At 41.2% G+C, this 22,023-nt stretch overlaps 2 protein-coding genes across 3 annotated transcripts in view; one reads left to right on the top strand and one right to left on the bottom strand.

Annotated features, from left to right (window-relative positions):
* The window catches only part of STK38 (serine/threonine kinase 38), a 20,713-nt gene extending 16,466 nt beyond the window's left edge, over positions 1-4,247 (top strand). The window contains exon 14 of the mRNA XM_035122006.3: positions 418-4,247. Within this exon, the coding sequence (XP_034977897.2) occupies positions 418-548 (131 nt within the window). The 3' untranslated portion in view covers positions 549-4,247. The remainder of the gene's footprint in view (positions 1-417) is intronic.
* Positions 4,248-5,044: 797 nt separating this feature from the next.
* On the bottom strand, positions 5,045-21,766 carry KCTD20 (potassium channel tetramerization domain containing 20). Of its 2 annotated transcripts, XM_088674155.1 has the most exons (9): positions 21,647-21,766; positions 17,103-17,434; positions 16,060-16,262; positions 14,533-14,803; positions 13,185-13,287; positions 12,025-12,145; positions 11,452-11,649; positions 10,162-10,272; positions 5,045-8,784 (listed from the first exon to the last, which is right to left on the bottom strand). In XM_088674155.1, exons 3-9 carry the CDS (start codon positions 16,247-16,249, stop codon positions 8,492-8,494), a joined length of 1,287 nt encoding a protein of 428 aa, XP_088530281.1. In that variant the 5' UTR covers positions 16,250-16,262; positions 17,103-17,434; positions 21,647-21,766; the 3' UTR covers positions 5,045-8,491. The 2 variants fall into 2 exon arrangements, with proteins under 2 accessions (XP_088530281.1, XP_034977895.1); XM_035122004.3 differs by lacking the exon at positions 17,103-17,434.
* Between the last annotated feature and the right edge of the window lie 257 nt (positions 21,767-22,023).

A 22,023-nucleotide genomic window follows, 5' to 3' on the forward strand; every position in this document is an offset into this window, starting at 1 on the left:
GTAATACAAATCTGGAAAAAACTTACAAAAGTGACATGAAAGTCTCACAGGTTTGTTTTAACCCTGAGCAAAATATTTTAATGAATAAAATTGTCCTTGAGAGGAAGCTTCTCAAAGTAAGTTCTTTCCCTAACTTACTCTGCCACTTTAGCATATGCTAGACATGATGTTCAGGGCTTTCAGTAGCATAGTGAATGATGACTTGGCTGCAGATTGCAGAATAGATTTGTAGAGGCTACTCTAAGGTGTCTTTACATTTGGCTGACTGTAATTCTAACTGAAACATTTGCACTTTTGAAATAAACTGAAGGAGTCCAGGGTTTTCCTAAAATGTTCTTAATGCAAAGTTGTATCCTGTTAAACTCCTTAGTTATTATTAATAACTTAATACCTCTATATTCTTTTTTTTAAAATCAGTGACCACAAGCAACCATCCAGAGACAGACTACAAGAACAAAGACTGGGTCTTTATAAATTATACCTACAAGCGATTTGAAGGCCTGACAGCTCGAGGGGCAATACCTTCATACATGAAAGCAGGAAAGTAGTGACTCACAACAAAACTATTCCTGAACCTTCATTCTTTCCTGTCAGCACAAGTTTTTTTCTCCTATGCTTCATAAACTTTATCTGAGGCCTGTGAACTCTAGAGAAGAGTGCAAAATAACATCATTATGCACAGTGTTTACATTTATGCATTGAAAACTTCCACAAATGGCACTTGTGAGCCTGCCTTTGCAGATTTTATTGCAGAAATAGGTTATTCTGGCTTTAGTTAAAATTCCTAAGACTGTTACTTCAAGGAGGAGAGTGCAAGCTTTTATTTACATTGCAGAGTATAACATAATTGTGGTTTGGGTTTTTTGTATCTTCTGTTTTACAAGCGCTGTGCAAAGGTACAGCACAATTCTAAGGGCTAAGGTATTGTACAGGAAACAGAGCAATAACTAGTATGAAGTAGACCAAATTCTCAGAAGCTTATCCTATAGGAGGGCAAAACCTGTATTGCCTTAATTGTCACAAGTGTGTTGTATACTTAGTTCAAAAGCCTTTTGGATAGCAATTTTTTCAACCCAACAATGGCCTCAAAAGCTGCTGCACTTTACTGTTGGTACTTAAATAGTAATCCTAAAGTATTGAGCTTTTCCCCCCTTCTAAACTTCAGATTTGGGGAACGTTACGCTTTTTTACAAGCATTGTCAAGAGAGGTAAAGATGATTCCTTGTGAGATTTATGTAACTGCATTCTACTTAGTAGTAAGAGAGAAATCACTGTTAATAGCGTTATTAGGATACCATAGTTAATACTGTGAAAGGAGCTCTGCCTTTTTCAGATTCTTTCCCTACTTCTCACCCTTAAGACTTTGGCATAATATACGTTGGAGTTTATCTTTCTGAAGCTTGGACACAGAGAGCCCTGAAGTGCCTTTTGGGATAACCCAGGAGTGCTCTACAGGAAGTAATGGGATCACAGTGACTGGTTGTTCAAAGCATCTACATGGTGCAGTCCACTACTTGGGCTGTTGCCATTAGGTGGCACTGACCTTCTGAGTGTTCTTCAGATTCTCAAGGTGGACCCCTGCCCCCCCCCAGGCCCTGCATGATACATGAGACTCTCATCATTTGGTGTATCTCATGTAGTTCACCATATTGTTCAGATAACTATCTTTGAAATCATTTGTTGAAGACAATGGTAAGCTCCAGACTGAGGGTGGGGGCAGATAACGGTACAGGAGGAGACCTAGTGCATCTGGAGCCGAAATGAAGACAGGAAAGCCCAGAGGAGGAGACTTAAACATGATGGCTTGGGATGGTCCTTGTACATCAGGATGTGTTACCAGGCGATTTAGTAAAAACATTAAGCTTTCCTTTAGTAAGGTGCTCTGATGCCCCAAGTAGGCTGAAAGAAGTTGAAGTCCTTTGTTCTTGTACAAAGGTAGAGATCAGGATTCAGTTGTAATTTAGGAGGTAGTCGTCAAAGATTATTGTTGTCTCTACCTTTAGAAGATCTGATGAAGCCTGCAATATTTCAATAACAGATGTCTTAGTCATTTTCACTGACTGTGCATAGTTATGCAGTGGTTCAATTGTCCTCTGATGGTTCATCTCTCCTTATCAGATCGGAGTTTTAGCAAATTAATTGGAGGGATTAATGTGCTAAAACATTAAAAACTGTTTTAATAGTGGTTGTCCTCCAATCTGCACTGTTACACATGCCCCTCACCGGTAGGCAGTCTTACGTCCTGGTTTGGAACCCCCCCCCCAAAAAAAAATCATACCATGAGTGTTTCCTATCTTTCTTAGTACTCCTATAAATCCTGGTCCTTAACTAGTTTTCTAGATGTGGCAATGCACAGAAGATTCAGTGAGAAGGTCACTAAGGAAATATTTTGCATTTAGGCTTTATCCACAAAATGTATCTAGAGAGAGGCTATAGCAGGCATCCCCAAACTGCGGCCCTCCAGACGTTTTGGTCTATAACTCCCATGATCCCTAGCTAAGAGAACCAGTGGTCAGGGATTATGGGAATTGTAGTCCAAAACATCTGGAGGGCCGAAGTTTGGGGATGCCTGGGCTATAGGGAAGTAACCCTTATTCCTGCTTTAATATATCCTCTGTGCCTAGTTTGTAATTATTACTGTGCTCCAATGACGTGTCCCACACATGGTGGGGCTAGAGTTTTGCTTACTTGTTAGATAATGATGGGTTTAAAGTTAAATTTCTGGTGCTTGCTGAATGTTGAAAATATGTAGCATACATAACTGGTGCTTTAAAAGCCTTTTTTTTTAAAAAAAAAGCTGTAGAAGGTCTCAGGATAACCTGATTGCCTAGAGAGCTGCCCAGCCAATAACTTGCACAAAAGGGAAGAAAACAAGATTCTCACATGCCTCTTTGATGTTTCCTTTTGCATTATGACCATTTGGCAAAGCATCTCTGTGCCACAGTGTGACAGATGAGTGCAAGCATTGTGTGTCTGTGAGTAAACTGAATTGCAGTACGAGGTGTAATTTTCTGTCTTCTACTGCTGGGAATTTTTGAAAGATTTACTTTGTGTATTGTAGTGAGAATGAATATAGCATATTGTTATAACTGAGGTCGAATCCTTGTTCCTGTAGTCTCTGCAGCAGCCAAGAGCATAGTTGCCAGAGGTCACCCAGTGTGCTTAATTAACACTGCCAGTGCAGTGAATGAAGGCTCCCCACAAATAAGGACATTATGCATCAACAAGCTTATGGAAATGAGAATTAAGCATTTGGGAACTTGGGACATCAGTCTGTGAACCATTTTCTTTTTGGGGGGGTGGGTGGGTAGGTAAAATCAATGCTGCCCTCTCATAGCAACATTATAACTTGGATTCCTATGGGTTTTTTTAAAACAACAACACTAAAACAGGAGTATTAACTGAAAAGATCATATCTTGGCTGTTGCAAATAATGTTGGCTTCCTTTTAACAATTTTTTTAGAGAGCTTCCACATGAACTCTGTCACTGCAGTAAATGTCCTCTTTAATCATTTGAGTATTCTGTTGGCACTAATTTAGAGAATTAAGGTTCTCATTTAACCAAGATCTGAAACCTGTATTTAAATCCTGGTTAAACAGGAATCCCAATAAGCCTTAATGACCATTGTAAGTGTCAATGCTTAATGCCAATGCTTAACCACAATTAATGTGGCAGGGAGTGCACAATCCACAGGTGGCTGCCAATCTCATGTTGCTAGCTCTTATCACCCTGCAGCAGCCCATAGTAAATTCTAGAGAAACTGTTGCCTTTCCAGGGTGGCACATTTCTTCTTCGAAAGCAGTTTTAGATCTAGAAGCTAAACAATTACACAGCTTACTCATAATGCAAGTTGGTATCATTTTTTTTCTGTTTCCTGCTCTACTGAGGTATTTAGTAACACTGATGTCTCTGGCACAACAAAAAGCTGCAAAATACTGCATTTTTGGCGTGTCTGGGTACAGGAGAAAATTCCTGGCTGAGACTAAAGATGAGCAATGCTGCCAGTTGTGTGTGATTATTAGCAGAGTATTGCACTTAGGTACCGCTTAACCAATGTGCCTGGGTTCCGCCTTATGGCAGATGAAAATTGATTTTGTATCTGCATACAGCTGTAACTACTTGCAGTGTAAAATTTCATATACTTTGTACATGATTCTGGGGTTTTGTGTGAAGACCAATTTTTATGGAAGTGTCTTTGCATTCTGAGCTGTTTAAAATACTTCCTCAATAAATGTAGTTTTGCTAATGTTTTGTGAGTTATTTGAATTGAAAAGCTTATTGTTCGCAACAGATGACGCTGAGGTAATCAAAGGGGGTGCCTGGATGTATTTGCTAAGTGTGTTGATTAGGTGCAATTAGAGTGAATAATGAGCAATAGACGTGTTCACTTATTCCAGTTGCTGAATTCCACACACATCCCAACATCTTGATTGAAAGTTCAAAAAGTACATAATTATACGTACACTAAACATGGTGAGACGTAAGTAAAAGAGAGAAATAAAAAGAGAAACAGCACCCGCATAAAAGCGAAAATAAAGGGGGGAGGGGGGAACCCAATTCCAGTTGCTGAATTTAAGTTTTGGAAATAGCATAACTTAGGCAAGGGAGGCAGGATAGAAAGGGATACAGAGCACTGGACGATTACTAGGAGGGAAGAAAGTGCCGTAGAAATCCTTTTTGTTACACTTGAGAGCACTTATGAGCATCCTCCTCCTCAACCGTGCATTTTGCAAACTTCTGTTCTAACATGAAATATCTAAATCACGTGTGTTAATAGTTAGTGGTGGCACCAGGTGTTTCCTGTTACACAGGATGTGGCTATATACATTCTTTATACCATGTGTACACACAGGTGGGGGCTGGGGCCAGTACAGGTAGGGTGCACAGTTCTTTAGCATCAAGGAAATGCAACGAAAATGATTTTCCAGACCATGTTCAAGTTGACTAGAAAAACAACCACCAAAGAGATGACACAGGATTAGAAACACAACACAGCAGATAAAAGGCAACTCTTTGAAAATTAAGACACAGGACGTAAAGGAAAAGTATTTAAATTTTTTTATTTAAAAGTATGAGAATGTAAACACTGAATATCGAACAAAATAAAATAAAATAAGAGAAACTTGTCTTTGTGCCTTTTTAATTACAGGTAACGGAAGAGGAAGTATATCACCCCAGAATAGAAATACCCCATTAGTCCAGTATTCCTAGTTGGACAATGCTATATAATACTTGATTTATTTATTTTGCATCAGATATAAACACATTGTTTCTTTTGGAAAGCAACCTATTATTTGTGAAAAGCGTTTAGTGGCTTACATTGGCTCTCTGAATGTTTAGTTATAATTTGGAGTAAGTGTAATCTTGCAAGTCAGGGTTGACTTCGTTTGCAAGGGGCATTCAAGTTTATTGGGGTTGCCTCACTGTTGAAGTTCTTTGTTTTTGGAATCCTAAGGGTTGCCTCTCATTTTCTGTGCAGTTGTCTTTGCCTTTGCCTATACTAGTGTGTCTGCTGCAGCAAATGTAAAATGTGAAGGGCAGCTATATGCTCCTTGAACATGCAGCAGACGTCATGTTATAGCCATTGTGGGCTCAGCATGCATCCCTGAATGTCTAGAAACATGTACAGTATCTGACTTTCAGCACGTTCTTTTGGAAACAGCAATGTAGCTGCAGCAAGCATGGCTACTGTATGTAATTTCGTAATGTTCCCGCAAGGGGACAAAGAGAATAAAGATTACGGTATCTTATCATATGGAATTGTAATCTTCTAAGCAGCTACTCTGAAAATTCCCAGGTTAGAGATTTTATCAAAAATTCTCACCACCCTCACATGTAAGTAGTTTCTGCAAAGGACAAGCACATCAAACCAGCTGTAAAAGTGGTTCAATTTTCTATTCACCAATAATTTTCATGTTGGAGTTACTTTCAATGTTGACACCCACCTATAAATCACCCTATATTTTTCTAAAAAGACCACCTTGCCTTGTGGACAGCACAAGTAGTGTGGTTTGTATGTTTTTGAAAAAAGTTGCTGTAGGCACTTTCGTGAGAGGTTGAATGGCTGTTTAAATAAAATAACTAGATCAGAAATGTTAAAAGCTTCATTGATACAGTTCTAAGGCTGCAACACTATGCACACTTTCCAGAAAGCCCCTTTGAACATAACGGGGCTTACTTTTGAGTAAGCATGTACAGTATAAGATTGTGCTACAAGTCTGCTTTAACATCTTCAACAGTAACAATAGCAGAGTCCATTAATCTTGCTTGGTAAAAAAACCCAAACAGTTTAATTGAAAATTAAAAAGACCATTTGTTACATAAATTAGTGACCTTGGGTGATTCTCCCTTCACAGGAAGTATAAACTCGATTTATTCTGACTCTGGAACTATTTCCACTATCTGGCAATATCTATTCACTTAATTCCTCTAAGCAAATCCCAGGTAGATGGCAGTCAGCTACACATTTGTTCTTTTGAGACTCTTAAGATAGAGATATTTGGTGCATTGGTTTTTTTAAAAAAGTATATAATTGCAGGTGCTGATAGTTGCAAAGTCCTCTACATGTTAATTCAGACCAGGATTAGACACAACCTGTTCTAAAATCACACTTAAGTTGCTGAAAATTCAGGACTTCAAGTGTGTATTTGCTTTCTTCTGCAGTAAGATTCTTCAAAAGTAAGATTGTGTCAAAAGTTTTTCCTGAGCTAACCCATCAAAATCTCCCTGTACACTGAAAGCTAACATACTGGTGAGAAGTGCTAGCTTTCTTCATGTTAGGAACTTTTAACCTTGGGGCATATTTTATTATAAAATCTTAAATCCCACCAAACTTTTTAAAAAAACATTACAAGGTTGGTAATGATCCGAACATCCTGGCACCGAAGAGCAACATCCCCTCTGCCCCTCCCATCAGCAATCCTAAATCACAATTTCTATTGCAGCCATTAAAGCTAAACATCATCCAAAATTAAGACAGGCATTTCCGCTACACACATTGTGAAGTAGTACGGCCCCTGCAGCACTAACACCTTGTGCTGTTGAACATTTGAAGAGGTTCAATACAGTATTATATTTCATGCAGGTGGCAGCAAGATGAGAGTTCTGGAACAGATCCAAGTAAGTAACACAAAATAGAGAAGATTGGCAGGGCTATGCTGATAAAACATCGTAATGTTTATGCAATACATCTGTACTGTGCAAAGCACTCTGCACTTGGCTTTGTTGCCGAATCCAGGAGGATTCAGCACTCACCATAACCTTACAAATTATTCCTACTAATTTACGAGAGTCATAATAGAGAGCAAGTTACAGGTACAACATGTAGTGACATTTCTTCATTTGTATGGCTGAATATAAAGAACTTTAACCCTTTTTCAGAAGACTTGCAGCACAATCCTATGCAAGTTTAGTTGAAAGAAAAGTCCCACAGTTTTCAATAGGATTTACTCCTTGGTAAACTTGCCTAAAATCACAACTTTTATGGGATTCACTAATGCAATAACTTGTGTCTGGATCTGTTAGGGGTTTTTTTTTTTTTAAGTATTAGGATGGCAGAGCAACTGTGCCTTGAGTTGAAAACGCAACATTTTGTAGTGGAGACTGGTACAGGGGTGCCTCGCTTAACGAATGCCCTGCTTAATGAAATTTCCGCTTAACGAAAGGATTTTTCGAGCGGAGGTTGCCTCACTAGACAAATTCGTTTTATGAAAAAATTGTCTGGCAAATCACGGTTTCCCATAGGAATGCATTGAAATTCAATTAATGCGTTCCTATGGGCAAAAAAAAAATTCTAAAAAAATTCAATGCATTCCTATGGGATTCGCTAGACGAATTTTTTGTTATAAGAAAAGACCCGTGGAACGAATTAAATTCGTCTAGCGAGGCACCACTGTATTTGGTTTCTTGAAAACTGATGACTCAGAGTGAACTTGTTTGATATGCCTCTGAATCCTGGAGATTAAGAAGCAATTTAAGGAGTTGGTGGGACAGCTACTGAAAAGGAAACTTAAAAAGCAACAACACTGGACTGCATAGGCTATCCGTTGTGTAGCTGCACCCAACTGTCGGGAAGCATAGTTATTTATTCTTACTGATAATTGTCCCATGACGGTGAAGTCATTATTGCTATAGAGCTTGGCCTATTTGTAACAAAGCGATGGCTGCTAAGCATTAACACAGAACTGTATGTATATTTACACCGTATTTATTCCAATTCAATAAGAACATTCTATTTCTGTTCTTTGACAGGCTGAGATGTAAACGTTCTCATTGGAGAATACTTGGGAAGCCTCAGCAAATGATGTAATAACACTAGTCCTTTCTACTTATGTAGACTGTATTTAGAGAACAGAGCAATTATGGTAATGCAATAGCTTTTAAGAGATCCAGTTGTATGAAAACTAGCAGCAGGCTGATCTGGATGTTCAGTCCTGAGCCAGCCAGTCAATCAACCAAATCCATTTGAGAAAACACTGCACTTTAGCTACATTATTCTGGAAGCTCATTAGGATCCATTTGAGAAAATGGTGCATTGAGTCTGTCAAGTTCATCCACCTGGGGTGGGTGATGTAGCATAACGTCCTGGTCTTCCGCCACATCTTCCCCCACTGCCACGAGGTTTGTTAGAGATTTGCTTCTAACGCACTGGAAGTCAACATGGCGACTCTTTCCCTCTTCCTTTTCCCATGACATCTGGATGAATGGGCGTTGCACATAATTATAGATAACTTCCGAGCGCCCTCCAGGCCTCCTCTTCACTTTCTCTTTACAGGTGGGGTAACCTGAAACAATTAATTTGGCATTGTTAACCATCTCAGCTCAGCCCCAGCCCCAAGGAAGAGAACCCCCAGGGTTCAGACTAGGACTGTGCTGTTGAAACTGTATACAGGTGACACTCAGAAAATTAGAATATCGTCAAAAAGTGCATTTATTTCAGTAATGCAACTTAAAAGGTGAAACCAATATATGAGATAGATGCATGACATGCAAAGCAAGATATGTCAAGCCTTTATTTGTTGTAATTATTTGTCATTAGGCGGGTCAATTATAAATAGAATGTAATTAATGAAATGTAATAGCAATGTTTATTTTTGTTTACTTTTGTATTATTGTAACTATTTGTTTTATTACTGTGGAATTTCCAAAAGAAAGCATTTGTAAAAATGAAAAATAATAAGTTGCATTACTGAAATGAATGCACTTTTTGACGATATTCTAATTTTCCGAGTTTCACCTGTAGGCTGTATACACAACAGTTTAAAGTGGATTCAAGGCCTCCCATGGGCGCATGTTTTCCATGCCACCCACATGGCATTGTCCTCATCCAAATGGCAGATTGCCCTCATCTGTGGACAATGCAGTAAGCAAGGGGGGTGGGGTAGGAATACAGTATAAAACTGACTGTTTCCCAATTGTGGACGAACTGACGCACATTGTGTCAGTGTTGTTCTTGTTGTTGTGTGTGTGGCGATGTTTTGCTGGGTATCATCTATCAACACACCCCCTGGGTGCGACACATACACACACTTAAAAAAAAAGTAACCTGCCTTGTGCAAGTACACATACCTGAAAATGTGTATCTCAGAAATACAATAAAAATTGGCAGTGCACACAGATGAACAAATACTGTGTACGCTATTTGTGCAGTGCAGTATGGACTTCAGGTTTCTGGAACTCAAGAAGGGCGAAGTAGTACGGTACTAACTGTGAAGAGGGGACAACAAAACATTGTACACCTGCCTCCTAGAGTGGATGGGAAACACTGAGGCAGAGTTCAACTGAAAGCACTCATGTGGGTGAACAAACTTCCCCAAAGCATACATGGAAAAATAGGATCTGAACAATGTGTGCATTAACACTGGTGTGTACACAGCCTTTAGCCCAGGGGTGACTGCCAAATAGCATCTCCAAATGAAACACGGCTAACCCCAGGGCTCTTGCCAGCAGCATCCGATACAGGCAACATTTAGGGCTCCCTCTGCAAAAAAAAAACCTTAGTCATGAAATTGGTGACCCAAAATCGAAGGGTTGCAGAGCAGCAAAGTTAGTACATGGGTGACTGAGCTGTCTGTTAGTAGACCCAGTAAATGCAGAGTTGCTACAGGAAACTTCTGGCTTCTTTTGAAAAGCTTTTGCTATTCAGAAAGCACTGTACTTGCCTTCAATGCCAATTCGGATGTTTTTCAGGCCACGTTCTTTCAAAACCGTTTTCGCTACATCCCGATTCTCAATGTACTTGAAGAATCTGTAGAGCTTAGAACTATATAGAACTACAACAAAGAAAATGGTATTTTAAAAAATCTGACAGCTGGAGCAATGGCTAGTTTGACAGGTTAGCAGGTTTTTTTTAAAAAAAAATGAGTAGAGCACTGGGAGGATGGTTAAAACCTTTGACACTAGCAATTTCACATGTGCTGGGATGTTCACTGGTTCTAAAGTGTTTTTTTGCCATTTTTTAATCAACATTTTGTGTAAAACCACTTAGAAGTTGATTTAATTTTTAACAGTATAAGAATCTTGTTAAATAAATATCACAATAATAAATAATAATAATGCTGAAGAAGAAGAAGAGGAGGAGGAAGAGGAGGAGGAGGAGGAGGAGGAGGAGGAGGAGGAGGAGGAAATAATCTGTGATATTGAGCACCATTTGCTAGAAAGGTAGGATACACATTTCTCAAATAATATTGGGGTGCATCCTGACTTCACCTTCCACACATGGAACGTATCCTTCTGCTCATGGAGGGAAGATGGCAGGTCCGCCTCCCACACCAAGCGTATGTTTGGAAGGCACAAGGGGAATTGGTAAAAGTTGTCTTTCCCACCTCAGTCCAATTTAATACATAATAATAAATAAATATTCTGCAAACCATTAAGAATAGCAATGCAAAAATTTGCTTCAGAAAGAACTGCTTCCCCCCCCCCAATGGCAAATTTACTGTTAAGGGGGAGGGTGTGATGAGTTAAGATGTTTGGATCCTGCGCAACATATGAACAAAAACTACAGATTTACTACATGTATAGATTACTAGGTTGGTAGGCATTCAGCCTATAATTTTACATCTAGCCATAGTTCTTAAACACCGTAATCAACTGGACTTTTATGTGTATAGCCAGACACTGAAATGCAAGCATTTTGGGGAATAAGCCTCTGCACAAGGCAAAAATAAAATAAAAAATCCTATCCATTTCTTATTCATTTAACAATTTTATATGATCCTTATAACATTTTTAAAATGTTAGACGATAAGAATTAAATGTATAGAGTATACAGTTTGGATTTTTTTTGGTTGGTACAAGTGACCCCCATTGTAACTCTATCTTCTTTTTTCAGCCTTTGCTAAGACGACACACACCATGTGTACCATGTGGTGGCATAAGTTGGTTTTTGAAATAACTTTCTAGAAATTGTTATTATTTATATTTAAAAAATTAAAATTAAGATCCCTTACTTTGTGAGTATTCTTCTCCTATTGGAGGTGGGTAGTCTTCATCCCAGTCCACTATGTCTTCATCCGTTAGCACCACAATGTGACACTCGCGTTCTCCCTTCTTGGCATTGCCCACCATTATAGGCACAATCAGCTCTTCCAGATAGCAGTCAAACTGCTTGTGAGCCCCATCATTGGACAGCTCATGCAATAATGCACCTAACAGGAAATAAGTCACATGTGAGCCCTTTGCATACACCTGGAAGGATGTTAAGAGGAGCGCTGCTGCATCAGGCAAATGGTCCACCGAGCCCAGCATCCTGTTCTCACTGTGGCCAACCAGGGGCCTCTTCTGGAAAACCCGCAAGGACAAGATCACTCTCCCTGCCTGCGGTTTCTAGCAACTGGTATTCAGAAGCATTAATGCCTCCGAGCGCGGAGGCAAAGCATAGCCATCATGGCTAGTAGCCATTGATAGCTTCTTTTAAAGCTCCCTACGTCTCAAATGCCACCCTGACTAGCAGGGTCTGGAGCGGAATGGCCCCGACATGTGCAGCATTTACCTGCCACTCCTTCGAGTTTGGCCGCACTTACTTAAGTCTTGACATTTGATTGTGTTGAAATCAAAGTTGATGCAAAGGTAGTCGCACGTGTCTCTGAGATCCGGAATAGAAATCCCATCGGGACAGTTAATGGTTCCAGTTTTGTAATAATCCTGAAAGGAAAGCACAGCTGTGTTCATTATTGCTCTTGTTTATTCCACTTGTATCCTGTTCCTTCCTTCCAAAAGCATGGAGGGATGCACCCAGGGCACCAGGCAGCCTCCCATATCTGGTTATTGACTAGGGAGTTTGACTCATGGAATCGTAGAGATGGAAGGGATCGTAAGGGTCATCTAGTCCAACCCCCTGCAATGCAGGAATCTTTTTGTCCAACATGGGACTCGAACCCACGGCCCTGAGATTAAGAGTCCCATGCTCTACCAACTGAGCTATCCCATTACTCTGATCTAACACTGAAAATAGATTAATGCACCTTTTAAATCACTGTGTTTGTTTTTTTAAAGCTCAACATTATGAATTAGCATCATATTCTATCATTACACCAGAGCTGGCACCAAGGGTTGGCCTACTTGGGTCCATGCCCAGAGCCCCATATCCCATCAGAGGATCCACTGATGAGAGTCCCCTGGATCCGCTCCTTCCCTTCGCCATTGCAACCTGCTTATTCACCTGCCCCTCACTCTGGCCTTCGAGGGGATCATCGAGCAAACAAAAAGGTGGAGAGGAGGAGGAGGTGCAGGAGCCGCTGTCTCTTTGCTCATTGGCTGCCTGGTAAGCGAACAGGTGGGAGCAATGACAATGAGGTGGCAGAGGAGCAGCAACAGCTGCCCATAATGGCTGTGAGGCAGTAGACTCACTGAGGGAGGGGGCCACCACTGGGGGTGTCTTGTCCAAGGACATCCCCAGACCTGGAGCCAGCACTGCGTACATATACCATGAACAAAAAACATTACTAGTTATATAACTTATATGGGACAAAGCAGAAAGTGTTATTCCCAATAATGCACATTTATCAGTGATAGGCGCTGTCTTAGAAGTGAGAAGTAGGAAGGAAACGAGAAAGAAACAGATCTATAAATAAAGCAGAAGATACATTAAAAGCTCAAAGTTCCTTTGAATGTGAAGGCAGGTATAGGAACTTTACAAACTGGAGGAAGAGCCCTACTTCTGCAGCTCTGGGGGCTTCCTCACCAGCACAGTCCGGAACACCGTGGAGCTGATTCCATCCGCAATCTCATATTCACCCTTCTCGTTTGGCCGAGTGAAGTTATATTCTCGTCCTGGTCCAAACATTCTGAAATGATAATCCATACATGGGTTTAAAATGGCTGTCCCCAAATGCCAGCTGGTGTACTGAAGTAAACAGAGCACCCTGAGACTATCTAAATAAAGAGTTATCTAAATCATGGCAAGTGTTTCTTTGAGAATGCAGTAATTATTAAGCCAATTTATTAAGAAGATGGGACGGCATTTTACACAGCTGAGAAAATGGCATGCAGTTCTCAAAAGTTCAGATGTCATAATCTGTGAATGAACTGTGTGCCCACATAATTCCATCTTGCTCCTGCCTTCATGCATCTGACTTCGACACTTATATCCTTAATTCCTAAACCAGGAAATTAGGGTTTACAGGCTGCCTTCAAACCAGGATACAATCAGGATCTGATCACTGGACATGAATTAAAATAATCTAAAAATGTGCTATGAGATAATCTAAATATGTGCTATGTGAAGAGACTATGTCTCTTCATTCACAAAAAGCAGCCACGGGGAGGCTGCGGGTGAGTGGGAAGGAATCCAGATCAGGATGTTGTTATGGGGGGATGGGAGAGCTAATGTCCCACACCAGTGTCTTGCTGAAAATTGCCCCTACAAGCTCTGTGAAAAATAAAACTAAATTGGGACAGGCACCAGTAACTGGGGGCAGAGGAGAGAGAGCTAGAAAAGGTCTCTTTGTGGCTGCTTTTTGTAAATAAAATGAAAATGTATAAAAGCCTCTTGTGGTCTGACTGTAAGACAAGGATCGGGAATCTGTGGTCTTCCAGATATTGCTAGACTACAACTCCCATGGTCCTTTAGCATTTGCCAGGCTGGCTGGGGCAGGCAGAAGTTGTAGTTCAACAACTTCTGGAGAGCTAAAGGTTCCCTATCCTTGCCCTAAGATTGCTCATATCTAGACCGGTGAGTGGCATTCACCACATAATCTTTGGGGTGTCTCATAAGGTCAACGTACCATGAACATCTCCAGTGGAACCTTCATTCTGGTCCTTCACGGTAAACCCGTTTAGTTGGGAGTTATCTGATTTCACTGGAATGCATTAACAAGTTAAATGCAAATAATCTCATGAAGTGGAACACCTTCAAATTCCAATGGGAATGATGAGGACAGAATTCTAATGCTAGGTGGTCTTCCAAAATTACAAAGCATCCTCCTAACCCTATTCAGACTGCAAAGCACACCCTCTCAGCAGCAGTAGCGATACACTTTGTTTCCGTTTAAGTAGTCTGCAAGGTTTAAAAAGGTCATGAAGACACTTACCTTCCTAACATAGTATCAGGATGAGCTGTGAAAATCTGGGGATTTACGACAAATCTAGTGCCATCGACGACAAGAGTCACTTTCTCTGGTGCTTGGACTTGCGTACTGTTGCTCAAGATGCTACAACCGCTCCCAAACTGCTCTTGGCTAGTAGTGTAATACTCAAGGTTTCTTTTACTCCCCACTTGGAAGAAAATGCCTTTGGTGTCTTCAAGAGTGTTAGAACACTGAGGACTTGCTGGGTAGGAAGCATATCTGAACTCTGCATGATCTAAGCACAGCAGATGAAAGCCGCAATTGAGCTAAATGCATTAGATTACAAAAAAGCAACCTGTAACAAAAGTTTAATAACCAAATAGGTGACAATACAATGCTAAGAGAACATGTACCGTTGACTTAGTAGATTACTAAAACACCCTGACACATCTGTAAACAGCAGTCCATGACATACAAATCAGCCATGTAAACACAATCTGATCATGCACATACAGGTATTGGTATGTTCAAGTTAGCACACTCACATTGATTTTAGCAACCACACTCTCCTTGATGATATTTCAATCTATTCTTCCTTCCACCTGTTTTCTGTCCCATTCCCCCTTAGTCAGCATCCATGGCCAGTAAGCGCAGTCTTTATGGGGCTTGTACTTTTTTTAATGTGCAGGGTGAGAGCGTTCCCCCCCCTCCAACTTCTGCAAACCTTAATGTTCCCCCAAACCTTGGGGTCCCTCTAAGCCTGCTGATACCTGCCCCTTGGGCATGGGTGCTGCTGTTTTGGCTACTACTACTACTACTAATAATAATAATAATAATTTATTTATACCCCGCCCATCTGGCCGGGTCTCCCCAGCCACTCTGGGCGGCTTCCAACCGAAGAATAAAACACAATAATCTATTAAACGTTAAAAGCCTCCCTGAACAGGGCTGCCTTCAGATGTCTTCTAAAAGTCTGGTAGTTGTTTTCCTCTTTGACATCTGTTGGGAGGGCGTTCCACAGGGCAGGCGCCACCACCGAGAAGGCCCTCTGCCTAGTTCCCTGCAACTTGGCTTCTCGCAACGAGGGAACCGCCAGAAGGCCCTCGGTGCTGGACCTCAGTGTCCGGGCAGAATGATGGACATTCACAGTTCTTTTTAAAATTTCAAACACCATCTATGTGGGAAAGAGGCTGATCATGGCGAGGGAAGGGTTGGCTTAAAAAAATAAATAAATCCCTCCATCCCATGCAGTGATCCCTATGAAAATTCCATTTCCTCCCTATGCGACAGAGTAACAGCTTGGGTGGTGGTGATTTTAATTAGGGCTGTGGCATGAGAGGAAAGAGCTTCACCCTTTCATGTGTCGTGCTCCAGATCCTAATTCGGTTTCCTCTCCAAAGCTGCTATTTAAAGCAAATAAACAATAACAGCAACAAGATAATGATGCAATGCTCAAAAAATTCATTAAGTATCATGTCCAGTTGATCTGAAAAAGATCAACAAGGCTGGGCTGCGCATTGCACATTCTAAAGCAAACACTCTTGGCTTTACCATGATTTCTGCATAGTGGAGACATGGTCACGGTTTGCCCACACTGTTTCTGGCTGCTTTCTCCTAGATCATGGATTGTAGAAGTCATGTTTTCGGCCAGCTGACAAGGTTCTTGATTGCTTGATCGTTCCATTCCAGTGGCACGATTAATACTCATTTGAGGCATCCGTAATTCAAAGTGACTGCCCATCTGGAGAAAAGTCCTGTAAGGAAGAAATGGTAATGAGGGTTGCATCTGGAAGAAAGCTCTCTACCTGATGTGGCCTAAGGGAAGTGGCCCACACCTATATCCCATCAGCCCCGGCCAGCAGGGCCAATATTCAGGAATGATGGGAGTTGCAGTTCAGTAACATCTTAAGAGCACCAGATTCCCCATCCCTGCTATAAAGTTTACTGAGCTTGCAATCCCTAGTGCCACCAAATTCAGTAGGACTCACTTTTCAGTATACATTTGTAGAATAGGGCTGGTTTGTTAAGGGCTGCTAGGAATTCTATGAGGGGGTAAACTAAAGTGCCCAGACCTCTGAGAGAAAGAATGCGCTTCGAATGTGCTTTAAAGTTATAATGTGTACAGAAAAACCAACAACAGTGTTCCTCTGTCCAATTTTAATATAGGAAACAGCTGTTACCACATGGCTTGGTGCTGGGGGGCAGGGGGAATATCCTAAGGCTTGCTGTGTTAACTGCCAACATGGACCACAATATTACATGAACAATATTTAACACCACTCTGGAAGTCTAATGAAATACCCAATGGCTTTTCCTAGTCTGCATCTAGCGGTTTAATGTTAGCAAGACTTAATCACACAGTTGACATATTATTCAGTTTCTGTATAGATAACCTTAAAACTGTGCCCTAGAAACATAATTTGCACCAAGAGGCAGAGGGGGACTTGAGGTCACCCTCTGAATGCCACTGTGGTCCCCCCCCCTTTTAACACAGAGTTACTCACTACGTGGCATATAAAAAGTCTGTGGGCTGCAATGGTTTTTCTTCTTTATCCCTGCATCTCTCACGCCTACAGTCACCCCCTTATCCTTACTTGACATCTGCAGCATCACAGCCAGGGCGGGCTGAAACCAGTAGCAGGAGGAGCTATTTTCGGTCAATGAGCACCAAGCCTTCAGTAGTCAGTGGTGTGTGTGTATGTGTGTGTAAGGAGGACTCAGCTGAGCGTAAGAAATTGTGCCTTTGGAGATGGGGATTGTGAGTGAGAGAAATAGATCAGTGGAGAATGGGTCATTCATTGTAAGCACACAGAATTATGCAAAACAGCATGTTTGCATTAAACAAGACCTCCTTTGACTTCTTGTTTTCCCAGGAAGGTTTGTAGTAACTGAGGCTGTGCTCCATTTACTTGGCATCCAGTGAGTTCTGGGAAGCAAGAGTACATATGTCACAATCCCTTATCTACTTTGTTGTTTCTTGAGAAACACTGTATTTCCCCTCAAACCAACTTTGATCCAAACTGAGAGAAAGAACAATGTAGCTGTCATTGGCAGTATTCCCCAAAGCCTTCCCTCCCATATTTCTTAACAGGGTGAAATAGCACAAACATATATTGTTCAATTCCAAAAGTTTGCCAATGAAGAAACTACAAATTATTAGATCCTTTAGAAACGATGACAACAACAATGCTAATTATGTATATATTTCATTTTTTTTATCTCACTTTTCCTCCAAGGAACTCAGGGCAGCAATAGATGCCCTCCCCTTTTATTCACACAACAACCCTGTGATGCCAGTTAGACAAGAGGCTGCAGACACATCACTGGCTTAGAATGGACCTAAGTTGTTCTTTTTCTCAATTCAGAATGAAGCTGGCTTAGGGGGAAACACATCAAAATACAGTATTTAATAAGAAATGACAGGACAGATACAGAATGGATATGGGTTGTGCCTAACACCATGTTGAAACTGCTTCCCAAATCAGCAGTGAGAGCACACTGGATGCAGAGTAAACAAGAGTGTGTACACAGCCTGAGAGAGCATGATATGTCTAAGGCAGGCATCCCCAAACTGCGGCCCTCCAGATGTTTTGGCCTAAAACTCCCATGATCCCTAGCTAACAGGACCAGTGGTTAGGGATGATGGGGATTGTAGTCCAAAACATCTGGAGGGCCGAGGTTTGGGGATGCCTGGTCTAAGGTCATGCACAGAGCAGGTGAATGGCAAGATCTGAACCTGGATCCAGGATTCTGCATCAACATGTGCAGGAATTTCTGATCAAGACCCAATATTCCTTCCCAGCACAGTCCCTTGTACCCCATCCCTCCAAAAACACAGGAAACAACAGCTGCACTGGGGAGGAGAATTCTGCAGCTTGCACACTGCTCTTGATCCTTGCTATTCTAAGCCGAGATAGCCGATCCTTGCTTTCTAGTATTACTTTTGCACTTACATCTCAAAGTGTTTCTAGTCTTGTCCTGTCATTTCTTTTCCCCTTCCACGATTACCTTGCATGCCTTAATCCCACCTTTCTATGCCCAGGCTTATTATTATTAAAAAAACATTTAACTTTTGTCCCCCTTCTTAATTTACGTAGTTTATCCTTCACAGAGCTATAATCCCCAGCCTCTTTAACAAACTACGGCCCCCAGGAACCTCTGTGCACTGGGTGCGATTTAAATGTATCGTGTGGATCAGTCTATCTGCCATCCATTTCCTCTCTTCCATTCTCTTTCTGTACTTTTCTCTCGCCTCCACCTTCATTCTCTATCCAGTTCCAGCTGCTAAGCATGAGAGAGCCAGAGTAGCATAGCGGCTTGAGTGTCGGACGGGAACCTGGGAGACCAGGGTTCAAATCCCCACTCGACCATGAAGTTCATTGGGTGACCTTGGGACAGTCAACGCCTCTCAACCTAACCTACCTCGCAGGGTTGTTGTGGGGAGGAAGGGGAGAACCTTGTGCGTCACTTTGAGCTCCTTGGAGAAGATGGTGGGATACATGCAATAAAATCATAAGTGTGCGCTTGCAACTGCGCATGTGGGGAGTAGCCACTGCTCCAACCAAAAGGCTAGGGTGTCGTGAGAGAAACTTTGTACGGATAGCTGACTCTTCTTTTACATCTGCACATGCTCTTGTAATCTACTTGGGTTTGGATCCGATTCCAGAGATTGTGTGAACAGTCCCACCCTCTTTCACTCACTGCAGCTCCCTATCCCCTCCCCCCCACTGGCAATTATTTCAAAAGATAATGTGAAAGGTTATCCGGCCCTAAAAATGCCATAATAAACTTAGAAATAAACTACAGCACGGAAGATGTCACCAATTCAGTTACTGTGCGGTGCAAAGCTCATAAACAGCTCGATGCAAAGCAACCCAGCTAGATGGGCGGGGTATAAATAATAAAACAACAACAATCAACATAAATTTTAGATGAAACTATGTGGTTATACTACCCACTCAAGCAGCTAAAATCCTAACAAAACCAGGCAAATCCACCCTAGAACCAGCAGAAGCCAAGAGAAGAACTAGACACAACCAACTGAAATGACTCCATTTGTTTATTTGATGCATACGCCCTCTTTTCCCCAAGGAGTTCAGGGCAGAAAATACATGGTCATGTTTTCAATGTGACTCATGCCCTGTTTCCCCATGTTTTTCCTTGCAACAATCCTAAGAAGGTAGTTTACACCAAAAGCTAGGCCCAAGGTCACCCGGAACTTCATGGCAGAATTGGAGATTTGAACCTCGGTTTCCTGTGACCCAGCTAGTTCAACACCTCAATCACTTTCCACAATACAGTATACGGTAATTTAAATTTCCATAAGTATAGGTATATGTATAAGTATAGGTAATGTGGGGCGGGGATAAAATAGTTCTGTTCTGTTGTTAAAAAGACATTCTAGAAATACACTAGAAAGAAAATAAACGAAAATGTGTCCTGATGGAGATGCAGGATAGAACCAAGATGAGCAGTTCAAGCACATCTTCATCCGAGGTCCATCTCTGGGCCATCTTGCCATCTGGGGTAAAACTGGTGACTGTGCAAGATAGGGCCTTTCCAGCAATTGCTCCCAGGCTCCAGAATTCCTATCTCTGGGGAAATTGTTTGGCTCTGTGGCTGCTTCCAGATGACGTGTTTAGCTGCCACTAGAGGGCGCTGTGTTGCAACCTCTTCTGCCTTCTATTTCCCAGCTTCCCGGGATGTCCACTGGAGGGAGCACTTTTTTGTACAGAAATCCAGGTTTCTACCTGTCCTAGGTGTGTCATCTGGTCAATGTAAGTGGATGGTTACACCCCTACATGTGACTCTGATGTTGTGGGCAAAGTTGAGGGCGATCGGGCAAGCGGTTGTGAAGAAAGGTGTGGAATAACAAACACCGACCTTCTACATTTATATATATATATAGATTTGGAATCAACATGATGCAATTGTAAGAATCCCTGGGATTCCTCGTACGTACCTCAAAAACACATTTAAAAATAAAATAGAATTAAAATAGAAATGTAATTGAAATTAGTAAGATTTTAGAACACAGAAATAAAGAAAATAATCAAACCATTAATTCTAGCATGCAGGGGGCCACCTAAATTATATAATTCGGTATTTGAACAATTGGTATTAGTAGCTGTACAGTGGTATCTCTAGTTACGGACACAATCCGTTCCTTGGTGCTGTTCAGACCCCGAAAAGTCCGTAACTAGAGCGGCGCTTCTGCGCATGCCTGAAAGTGCGCTTCTGCGCATGCACGAAGCGCACAGAACGCTTCTGCGCATGCGCACGGGGGTGAAACCTGGAAGTAAACACTTCCGGGTTTGCCGCGTTCTTAACATGAAAAAACACAACCTGAAGCGGCAGTAACCCGAGGTATGACTGTATTATAAATTGGTATTGTTATAATGAGGCTATTATTGGAATGTAATTGAAAACTAATAAAAATTATTATATATTTAAAAAATAGAAATAAATAATTAAAGGTGCAGCACACAAAACAACCGGAACAGCTATCCTATTTTTTTCCCCATGGGACAGGAATCAGGATAAACAATGTTGGGATTTCTACCTATGGGGACTGCAAAAAAAAAAAAACCTCCACAAAACACCACACTGTAAGCTGTTTATGGATTGTAGAAGACCTATTAACAGATTTCCGTAATGTTTTAACAAAGGATTGTGAGAAACTGTACACAATGCTTGCTGCCGGTTTTACGTTGATCTCTGGCAGCTATCCAGAGGCCTGCACTAAACATGGAGCAGGGACTTTGTTCCAGCACAAAATAAAACAGGATGCTTTCTATATGCCAAAGCAAACAATTTTGGCTTTACAGGGGAACCTTTTATAACTACACACACTGAACTTTTCCAGTTCTTAAAAATGCCAGTTTTGGGACTTAACCACAATTCTTATTTTCACACATCTTAATTATATACAGTAATCTGCATTTAAGACACCAGAAACCTCACACATTTGCTTGTTTTTTCTTTTCATTTTTTAACAAATCTTCTAAGCTTTGGCTATAATCACAAAAGCTCTGAACAATTGAAACACTGATCTAAACAGTATCAAATTCTATTATCGGAATCAGGTTCCCATAGGGACAGATACATTTTGAGAGCAAATTAAATATCGTCTACTTACCTAGATGTCAGAAAACGGTCCCAACTGGTCAAAATCAGGTCAAAATCTTGAAATCTACATTTAATAAAGAACGTGGACAAAACCAAGCAGAATAGCTGACAGTTAAAATTGTTTGTGCTCTTGCAATCGAATTCTCCACCCCCTATCTAAGCCCAGATGGTGAGTCATATACATATTTCACATTAAGAGTCCCTGCAGCCCAGCACATACAGAAAACAAGAGATGGCATGCCTATAGCCGGAGCCTGGAGTTTGCTCAGATGCAAGGAAATAAATAATATGGACATTCCTGGAATGTCTTAAAAACATGTATCAGAGCAAGTCGGTTTTGCGCTCTACTCGAGAACCTATTCGTTGCTGTATTTAACCCCTTCTTGA

This window comes from Zootoca vivipara, chromosome 7, assembly GCF_965207765.1.
Source record: "Zootoca vivipara chromosome 7, rZooViv2.hap1.1, whole genome shotgun sequence".
Classification (NCBI taxonomy): domain Eukaryota; kingdom Metazoa; phylum Chordata; class Lepidosauria; order Squamata; family Lacertidae; genus Zootoca; species Zootoca vivipara.